Source organism: Perca fluviatilis, chromosome 8, assembly GCF_010015445.1.
Source record: "Perca fluviatilis chromosome 8, GENO_Pfluv_1.0, whole genome shotgun sequence".
NCBI classification, from domain to species: Eukaryota; Metazoa; Chordata; class Actinopteri; order Perciformes; family Percidae; genus Perca; species Perca fluviatilis.
In genome coordinates, this window is record NC_053119.1 from 8351479 (window position 1) to 8362667 (window position 11189).

The 11189-nt window shown below is 36.8% G+C and overlaps 1 protein-coding gene across 1 annotated transcript in view; it reads left to right on the forward strand.

Annotated features, from left to right (window-relative positions):
* Positions 1-6081, forward strand: part of kitlga (kit ligand a) — a 32962-nt gene extending 26881 nt beyond the window's left edge. Inside the window, exons 7-10 of the mRNA XM_039808940.1 lie at positions 720-817; positions 1066-1175; positions 2342-2406; positions 2558-6081. Coding sequence (XP_039664874.1) covers positions 720-817; positions 1066-1175; positions 2342-2372 — 239 coding nt within the window. The 3' untranslated portion in view covers positions 2373-2406; positions 2558-6081. The remainder of the gene's footprint in view (positions 1-719; positions 818-1065; positions 1176-2341; positions 2407-2557) is intronic.
* The last annotated feature ends 5108 nt before the right edge of the window (positions 6082-11189 follow it).

Consider the following 11189-nt stretch of genomic DNA (forward strand, 5'->3'; position numbering starts at 1 on the left):
TGATTTGGTTACACTTATCTTAGGTGCCCACCTTAAAACTGTAATGGTTGTATAGATCTTTTGTGCTGCCAGGTTGATGATGTGTGTGTGATGCATCCACGTTTCTTTGCAGCAACATCCATATTTGAAGTGGCTACAACTTTGTGTTCTTATCAGAATCAGCTTACACAATTATACTGCGTGCTCAATGAAATGTTAATTAATGTACTTAACTTGTACCATACTGTAAATTGCTTGTAATAACACAACAGTAACACTGAAGTGAGTTTCCTCTTGGCTCAGCCTAGCACTTCGTCTCGGGAAATGGATGTTTTTTTTCTCATTGATGTTAGAACCATGTATATGCAGAGTTTGACACAAGAATGTTGTCTTCACATTGTTTTGCTGAAGTTTTTCTCTGCTTAAGGTAAATCTTCACAACTATTTTGGAAGCCAATCATGGTCCAACATGAGTGTGATGGTCTTTAATGTCCAGTGTCAGCTAATAAACAATTCACATATCACACTAAACAAAAAGGTTATAATTATTGAAATAAAGATGAACAATGAAAGGAACACTAGAATGAGGGTAAAACAATCCCTGAATCACCACCCTAACATTTTTGGGACGTAACAAATAATTCAAAATAATTTCAAATTTTCTTGCTAATTTCAATTTTGTTACTAAAAGTATTAAGAGTCAGAGAGGAGAAAGTGATGTTCTGTCTTTTTTGTCCAAGGTTCTGAAACGAGCGCCCTGACTGAAATGGTGGAGCGAAGCCTTCTCTCTTTACTTTTCATTCCACTCCTAGCTCTCGTATTCCTGCTCGTGTGGAAGGTGAGTTGACCCCTGACTCTAAGCATTTCCTGAGGCGCTCTGGAGCTATGACTGTTTCTTAGTGCCCTATTTTATGGTCATGAGATACCGCTTTGTTCCATGAATTTTTATGACGGCCAGGCAAAGACCGTTCAACTTTCTGCTGATGCTCTGCAGACGTTTTAGCGCTGAGTTGTGTTGATTTCAGTTGGAATTAAGTTCCAAACTGAGAACTATTGGGTTAAAAATGATTTCCTACCCCGAAACAGGTCCGATCACGGAGGAATGAAGAGGATCTTCAGCAGAATCCTGGTGAAGGTGGATGCTTCACAGGAACAGAAGCGACTGCAGCTCCACTAGATGCTGAAATATCAGAAAAGTGTGTTTTTTTTCCTCTTTGACATTCATTTACCATCAATGCAAAATGTGAACAGGAAACTATTCCCATTTATGTAACTCACTGCCTGTTCACACTGCAAATTAATTAGTGGCTTCGTACCAAATGGCTGCAGACAGTGGGAGAGGCTCTGCTTTTATTAAGTCGTCCTGTAGATTAAAGTTTGGATTTTTATGTGTGATTTTTCACATATTTTAGTAATTTCTCTGACGGGCTTAGAGAAATAGATGCTTTAGAAGAAGAAGTATATGCTCAGAATATATTAAACAGTCATAATGTATACATGCATCACTATGGCTTTGACTGTTTTAGAAATATAATGTCATAGAAATAAAATGAGAGTAGAACGGACATTCCCATTTAAATTACCATAGCAGTATGGTCAGAGTGGCGGCCATTTTTACGTGCACCATTGCCATTGCAAAGAACTGTGACCGTTTTAGCGGGCTAACTCAGTCATTTCTATGGTCAGTGCATAGTGCTGAGTCCCATTTTCTGTTGAACTAGTCAAATGATCACAGAAAATAGTTCAACATCCATTCTACTCTCATTCTTTTGTCTATGGTTTTTGTAGACTTCTCCATAACCGCTGGAATAGAAGTGAACTTTTTATTCCATTCATTTTGGAAAACAAATTCCTTGCCAAGCTAAACGTAACTTTTATTTTACATTAATTAACAAGCAAAACAGCAAGGCAAGGCAATTTATTTATATAGCACAGTTCATACACAAAGGCAGTTTGAAGTGCTTTACATAAGCATAAACATACAAGACTAATAGAACTTAAAATTCAACAATCATAAAAACAAAACAATGCAAAAACAAACAGTAAATGTCAAAAAAGCATAGAGGTGTAGGAATGATTATCTGTAAATGACCTCAGGAAAAGATATTTCAAACAGAAAAATCTTGATTTAAAATAACACAGGGTTGGGGCAGATCGTAAATGTTCTGGAAGTTTATTCCTTAACTGCATGTGCGTCAAAACGACATAATAAATAATAGAGCATAGAAATGTGATTGACTCGCCTTACCCTGAGAGATTAAACCAGGCAACACGGTCCACATATTAGCCAGTCTTCGCTGATAAATCAGCCATGTAGGAAGCAAAGTTTACTGTCTAATATTTTCTTCCTGTCCAATTACAGAAACATGTTGAACGTCATTGAAATAGTGTAACACTTCTACCCTTCCATGTTCTTCGGCCTAATTGGTGAGCTTTTTTTGACTTTTTTCATATCGCATTAAATGAGAGCAACAAAAACAACACCTGCTTTTTAACGTATTGTAAATGAAGAACATCTTGTTTGAATCCTTTCCTGACACTGAGCTCTGAAACCTCTCCCCACACGTTTCTCTCACAGGGTTCTTCTATTTCCTCCTGCTGGTCTCCAAAGGTGATGAAAAACAAACATGAAACCGAAAGGTAAAAGGCGCTTGTTGACTGCTCGTGTGATTAACGAGAGGGCAGATTCACAATTGCCACGACCGAGATTCTTCCCGATAAACCACTCCTGCCACAGTATGGATGAGCTTGTGTTACTGCGTAGACCCCATGCTTTTGAAAAAGACAGTGAGATTTTAGCAGAGATAAACCGCCCTTACCACACCCCTTCAGGATTCTCTGGCGCCTGCTAATCGTCCATCAACACCTGCTGCACTTTGAACTCTTGGAGTAAAACATCCCCTTTCGCAAGTTGCTACAGTCCGCCTGTGTTTTTGGGCCCACCAGTTCAACATCAGACAGCAATGCAGCTGTGACTGACACTAGTTATCTCTTGTATGAACTGAGGCACAAATTTCTACCTCTGGTGACCCTCATGTTAACCACATCTTCAACAGTTTCCTTGTAGTCCAGAAAGAATTTAATGTTAAGCATTGTAGTTCCAAGGTGTAGTCCCATTGTTTGGTTAAGGCATGAACCCATGCACCTCTACTAAAGGGTCACTTTTAAAGAACAATCTATATTGTAACACATTGTAATCCTAACAAACACAGAACAGGTTACATATCCTCATATGTTGTTGTTGCTGTTCTTGTTGTTGTTGTCAGTATATATGACTCGGGTGATATAGGTTGTAAGAATGGATTACATGGAGAGCAAAACACATATATACAAAATATGCTGCTTACTTTTAGACCATTAAAACCTGCAATGACATTCTGCTAACAAGTATCAGGGATGACTTCTGTGGATCCAGGATTTTTTTTAAACAAGGTGAATTCAAAAAGTTGTTTGACGCATGTAAGACAATAATGGGCCTCCCATAGTAAATGTTAGCTCTACAATGCCTTTATTATTAATTTTTTTTTTTTTACTCATGTCACCTTTTACGCTCGCAAAGCAAAAACTGTTACGGGGGAGATTTTTGACGTCCATTCCTCTATAAAAGGAAAAGAAGCTACATTTCTAACACGTTTGTAAAAAGAGAACGAATTAATAAGATTGAATATACAAATGCTATATAATATAACATTTTAAATAAAGCTATCAATTAAGATTGAATATACAAATGCTATATATAATATAACATTTTTAATCAAGTTATCAATTCTTTACTGTTCACTCAATGACCAAATATATTTATAGTACTGACTTTGCCTTTGGTATCAGTGTTGTGCTTGTATAATAAAAAAAAAAAACAATCTGGCAAAGTTAGTTAGTGCATTAATCAAGATTCAAATGCTAATGAAATGCTTAAGAGTGATACCACTGTTTATGAAATTTACAGACATGCACCTTAGTTATTCTCACAATCCTCAAAGCTCGCCACATAGGAATGCCATGCAGACCTAAATATCAATTTTGCCTTAAAGTTGCACCATAATACACTGTCAAAGGAAAAGTCATCTCCTTCACATACTGAACTGTCGCACAATGGTAGAACTGTCAAGAAGTCCTTTTTTTTTTTTAATAGAAGCGTGGTGAGTTTTAGAGTTATTTCTCTCCGGTGGCAAAGATCCATGTAAAGGGAAATCTTTTCCTGTTAGTCAAATCCAAACAGTTTGTGTGAGATTGTTCAATCCACATGTATGTAGCTATAGCATTTGCAGAAGTCCTGAGCCCCTTCCCACCCCCACCTGCCTCCTTTCTTTTATGCACTCTCAGATCTGATAAAATAGGAGCTGGAGGGGCTCCGTGTCTCAGAGATAACAGATCATATCACAGCTGTCAGGAGAAAGGCAACGGGTTTAAAATATTTAAACAAGTTGACTCCCACAAAGCTTTGCCTAACGCAAAGTAAAGTAGGTTTTTGATGGATACTAGGTATTGAAATGACGTAGATTATTGATGACAATCAGAAACGAGGTAGGAGTGTGAACAGGGCACCTTGGCTGTGGTCTTTCCTATCAGGCCGCCCTTCTGCGAATAGCTGACAATGACAGTGTGGCAGGACACAAACATCTGTTTCTATATCTGTTTCGAGTATTTCTATCATGTTTGTGGTCTTACATTGTACCATGTCCATTCTTGGTTTTGTGCCTTGTTTAATTTGTGTGATTGACTATGTGTGTAAATGTCAAAAACCTGTATATGTTTCTGTGTGGTAATAGAAAGCAGAAAGATAAGTACAGTGCAGATTAGAATACATAACCCAACACATATGATCCCCAATATCTCTCTCTTTTCTTCTTTTTTGAAATGAACTCATGACAGTTTAGATGGCTTGACCTTTGCCCAGTTGATTCGGAAATCAGTGCTTCAGTATGTAAAAACTCTTATCGGCAGAAAAGCCCGCAGTGGCTGTGACATTTCTGTCCATTCATTACATTTTAGCCTTTGTAACCTTTAGGAAACAGTTCAACTGGTAACTATGCTTGTTTCATGTGTATTTGGGACTATATGCTGAGAATTTTCTTATAGGAGGAGTATATTGTGCAAAATATGTGTTTGAAAAAAAGGTATGCCACATTGGTGTTCATATAGTTCAGACCTTTCAGCATCAATAGGTGTAATTCTTTGGTGTGGTACAGTATTGTTTATGTTTAACTGCAAGATAATTTTATTTATTCAAAAATGCATTTTTGAACAATACTTTATTAACAACATATATAATATGTGCCATATTCTCTATGGCAGTTTAGAACTAATTCTGTTATAAAAAAAAAATACCACATGGGTGTTTATATAATCCACATCAACAGTACTTTTTTACTTTTACCAGGAATATCTGAAATTAGTGGTGTGGGGAAAGTAAGTACTGTTATTTAAGAGTGTTCAGCCAATTGTTTTCATTCAAAAAATGCATTTTTGAACAATATTGGAGCATATTATCTATGGCAGTCTAGACCTGAGACTCGTACTTTAATCTTCTTTAGGTTTCTCTCCTCAGCATGAAGACTATTACCTGCAGTCCCCAGTATTCTGACAGAAACACAGGCTATTCTAGCCACAACCAAACTAACAAACAAGGTATACTCTGTCAAAAGTCGCTTTTTATACATAGTCTATGAATATCATGAGCTGCAACAGGTCTAAGCTGTGAACATAAAATAAATAACATGGTCTCCCATTTTCCTGTCTATGCGAGAGCTACAAAGTCTGTATGTCTAATACATGGAAGCCAGAAACCAAGCAATTTCATTTATTAATCGAGAGAATGACTGCCCTTAAATACTGTTCCTATGTGGTTTTTTTGTGTGGTTTGAGAGTGAACAAAGAGTGCATCCTGAACAGTGCTTTCGGGCTAAAGGGATCCAATCCATCTCACTCACTTCAGTGGGTGATTCAAATGGCTCTAGGCAGGAAATAAGACTGGGTGCCAAAAAGCAAATATAATTATTGCCCGGTTGGTATTCTGGGTAAAAACTCTACTGTTTTCTGTATTTTTGTATAAATGTAAAGAAACATATATGAGATATGAATAAAGTACACATATTCATTCAATTGTTATTTTTTGGTTTGTTTGTTGTTCAGGATTTATAATCAAGCTTCTGTGCTGTGTGATCCTATCAGCACGGAATTAAACTCAGGGGGGAGGGGGAGGACATTCATTTTTCAAACATTTTCTTTTGTGCAAAATACCTAAGCTGAAAACTTGTGACTGTAATTACCCACCCACCCCTGGGGAAGAAATTGACACATTTAGTTAATAGTCATGCATAGTATGTTTGCCACGTTAATCCTAACTTGGATGTGTTTGTTAGTTTCTAAATTACATTATTAAGGAGATGTAAAAGTAATAAAAAATCTAATTTTCTGTTGTTCACAGAATAATTTTGTTTCTATTATAAAATCCTATAATGACAGTTCTGAGATTCCAGAAAAATGTGTCCAAGAAAAGCTTGTGGTCTTCAACAATGTGCTTTTGTGCTTGAAAAAGCTGCCTAGAATAATGTGTTTTGTGACGTGTGAGGTTCATAAGATAACATATGTCCTCTCCTACAAACTGGTAAATCACATGGCTTGCCCTGAAGGTTTCAACTATCCCAAATGTGTTTTAAGCTCTTTCATGACTATGTCTTAATAAATGGAACGCTTGGCCTTCAGTCTTCTTTCTACGCCCAGTTCACAAGACCAGTATCTTAATATACTACCTTGCACTACCTTGAGTATGTCATTGCTTTTATGCAACATTTAGCACATACAGCATGAAAAAAACTTAAACATTAATATGATTACTGCTACTACTACTTGGAATGAAGTTGAATGTTTCAACCATACAGTATATCCAGTAACGTTAATTTAAGCCATTACTGTTAGCTAACTATTTCAACTTTTAGCTTTTTTAACTATTTCGCCATTACTTTAGCTAATCATTCGAACTGTTTAGTCATTACTTTCAACTAGTTATTTCTATCATGTATTCATTTCTTTTATTTAAACTTCTGTGTTCACTCGCTAACTAGTTTTCAGACACTTCTACATAACTGCAACATGTAGGCTACTGTTCAAATGTTACAGTTGACTTAATGTTAATATGTGGCTATATTCTTCCAATCAAATCATAATGTCTATTTTTTCCAATTAGTGAGCTACTCCACAATCTTTCCATGTACCCACTGGCAAAAGCAGTAGTATCCCCTGGGCTACACGTACCACTGGTTGTTACATAAATTACATAAATATTGCCATAATCAAATTCGCCTGCTAGTTTTTCTAAATCTTGGTAGAACAAATATTTACAATAGACATTTTTATTTCGCGTATATATATATATATATATATATATATATATATATGGTAATATCACCCAGCACTATCGTCAATATTCTATTAGAGATAGAGAATTTGTTGCCGCAATGAAATAGTTATTAAAATCTGGAGCTATAAAGATATTTCTCAGAACATGTTTCAACCAAATTTAACCTCACAAAGCAGTTAGGAAAAACATAGCTTGTGTTTTAATAAAACTTTCTAAATACCTCTGAACTATTCACCAAATCCATTTAGGAGTTAATTTTGCTAGAGGTCATTAGTTTGTGAGGTTAATCTTTGTGAGGCTACCCTGCTAGTGTTGCTAAAAGTGAAATATTGTTAGACCTAATCCTGTTCTTAGAAAAGCTAAAAGGGAAAAACAACCCTGCTTACTTTAATGATAGGTCAGTTTACACCCCCCAAGCGGAAAAACAGTACACTAAATTCAGCAGATTTTCATTCTGGATCACTGCTGAAAACTGTGAAAACAAATCTGCAGATTCTGTTTGTGCCTGTTCATAAGTGCTTCTCTTTTAATGTGCAGCATTATGGAAATGTTTTAATGGGTTGGTATTTCAAGGACTGTAGAAAGAAAAGAGTCAAAAGTGTCAATTTCTCTTGTACATCATTGACCAAATGTGGTGTACCACTAGGCTCAATTCTTGAGCCTATGTATTTCATGGAATTAAGCCTTAGTTTTGAACATCACAAATCCTGTAGTTCAGTTTTCTTCCTGAATTTAAGGATACAAAGAGAATTGCATCTGTTCTAACTTGCCCCAATGCATTCCTCTGCATACCTGCTAATACAGTACAATCAATGGGTTTTCAATTGGGTTGTTATGGAGCAATTACATGGGAGAACAGAGAATGGTATTATCACTGGTCCAAAAAGTAGTTTTTCCTTGTTTAAATACGTTCTTTCAATCAATATTCACAAAATAATATATAATCATATGCACACCTATAAGACAAATGTCTAGGAGAATTTATTGCGGCTGCGTATAGACTTTAATGCCATTATATTGTAGCATTTTTCAAACTATTTTGACATATAGTGCTGCAAGTTTTTTTTATACTACCACTGGAGGCGCAAATGGCAGAATTTTCGAATTTGACATATTGGCTATAATACATTTTGACATTGTACAGAGACCATTCCTTTTTATCATCTTAATCCTAAGAGTCATGTGTTCATTTTACTTGACCAGTGGTTTGGGATTTCTATAGAATTGGTTTATCAATTGCTTTGTGGACGCTAAGGATATACATCACTGACCAATGTCATGATTTCATCTTTGCTATCAGGAAACAACAGGAAGGCTGTGAAATGTCCATTGTTTATAGACATTTTACAATGAATGTGTAATTGTGTCATTGTAAATAGGCATAATAAAGCATGACTGAAGTGTGACATAAACAAGTCGACTGACCTCAGCCAGTGGCGTGTATATGGATGACATGTGGTTCAGCTGTTTCCCAGGGTCACACAGGTCTCCTGAATCATGTCGCGCTAGTTTAATAAATCTTACAGAACAAATGATTGGTTCAAAGGGCACTCCCATGACCATGAGTGATTCGACTGCCCTTTAATAATTACGTCCTGGCAGCGACCGCAGCTCCATGACTTTGGTTTTTCCCCTAGTGCTATAAGAGGAAGCTGAGTACAAATTCTAGGGTCAGGAGGTCAGGATTGCGACGAAACAGAAAGAGGAAGCATGGCAAAAAAATGAAAACAACTTCAGCCTTGAGTGGTAACATTTAAAATACAGCAGATTATAGCACCAGAATATGTTAGAGAAAAGATAGAGTTGGTATCTATGGCAACAGGTGTGACAGAGCAGTTGTAGAAACACGAATCTAGGCAGTGTTGAAAAAATGAAACATGCATGTTCAGCAAGATCATTCCCTTGATATAAATAAATACATCTATCCCACAGCATGGGATCTGGGAATATAGTTTCTACCTCACAGCCAGGAGCTTCCGCTTTCCCATCCTTCCCCTCAGATGGCTCCCAGCTGCACAAACTGATGAAGAAAAATCATTTAGCAACCAGACCTTTTTTTGTTTTTGTGACTGTAAGCCAGCTGAACTTGGACCACAGTGTGCTAGCTCTTTGTGTGAGCGCATTTGATGGATCTGTCCCTTATGTACCCATGAATGTGACTTGGATATGTGTTCAAAAAAGGGGTTTGTTTTTTTATTTTTTGAAAAATTTGTTTGTGCTTTGTCTCAGCTGAAGACAAATGTGCCTCAAGGTTCTCCACCAGTTCTGGTTTAGATAACAATTCTGAAAAATAATTAAGAACAAACGACTGTATCTGAACAGCAGTTCAAGTGGAGTCACTTTGGAAAGGGATTTAACTGTGGGTCGTATCCAGAAATAACAATGCGTGCAACTGTAGAGTGGTAGCTAACAGCTTCCCTCCTTCACCGCCAACATTACGAGCAAATGGATAGTAAAACAATGAGACAATTGACCACTGCACAGATAGTGCCTGAAGTATTTGTTTTTCCAGAATATTCATGTATAACGCAGAAAAGGTCTACTGAAGAAAATAGATAGTATTTGTATTTAAGAACTACAGCAAATTTGGGAGAATGTGGCCAAATATATCTGTCAATATCTGTTGTCATCAAAATCATGCGTATGTCCTGTAGAAATCTCGGTTTGATGTGAAGGTAGCTTACAGAGATACAGCATTTCAAGAAAACCCTAATTTCTTAATCAGCCTCTTACTGTGGCTACCGAGAGCCCACACACATTTCTGCCAAAGTTAGAGCAGTTTGGGTTATTTCACATGAGAAAACTGTATTTGTGTTTTTCTTCAAGATTTTCTCACTGGTTTGAGGTAGGCAGAGCTCAGCTGGAAAAATATGATGTCATTTACTTCCATGCAATTATCAGGATTTGGCAGCATTTGAATCAAAATCAGATGACAGTTGGTGGGTTGTTTGGTCACTTTCAATCAAATTTGATCAAACCACACCGAAAAAGTCTTGATGAAGCAGATTAGCAGAGAATGTTGCTTATTTAGTCATGAATTCTGGTCATAGAGAAGATACTGCAAATTTGATTAGACTTTTATATTTGTCATTTCCACTCAACAGACCAAACGTTATCTGGCTTAGCATTACTTGAGCTCTAAATCCTTTAAATTTAAAAAGCAAGTATTTCAGGGTTAGTGCTTCTTCAATGGTTTAAGAGAATATGAGAAAGAATGATTATTTGGACGTACTGCTGTCATGTATTAATTGAAACACTTTGTAACTCCCAGCCCCTTCATAAACTTGTGCCAGCATGTTTCATAGCTACTTTGAATATTGGGCCTCTGTTGAGCATATTTTTATATTTTTTTCACATTTTTGTCCTTGTGAATCACGCTAGCGAAAAGGTGTCCAGCCAATCGAGAACACCGGTCGCCTGGCCTGAATTGTCAAAAAGTGGGCTAAATAACATTTCAAAGCTATAGGCAAAATGACCTTGACCTCTCACCTCAAGATATATGTAATGTAAATGAGTTCTATGACTAATCACATGCAGTTTGGGGAAAAAAACATGCAGTTTTTCTCATGCAGTACAAAGTTTTTTTTGACTATTCTAAAATGGTGCATTTGTATTTCTGCATGCTGTGGTCCCCAAACAGTCTTGGAATTGCATAAATTGGGTATGACTGGAAAGCTGAGACTCCTGTGGAGTCAGTGAGACTAACTGTATTCATGTGTGATAATGGAAGTCCGCATAGTAGCAATTCATTGTAGGAAATCCATTTTCTTGAAACTTGACCTCACTGTTTGCAATGACTTCCAGGATCACAACCTCATGGAACTTTACAACCACCAACGAGAGAACATGG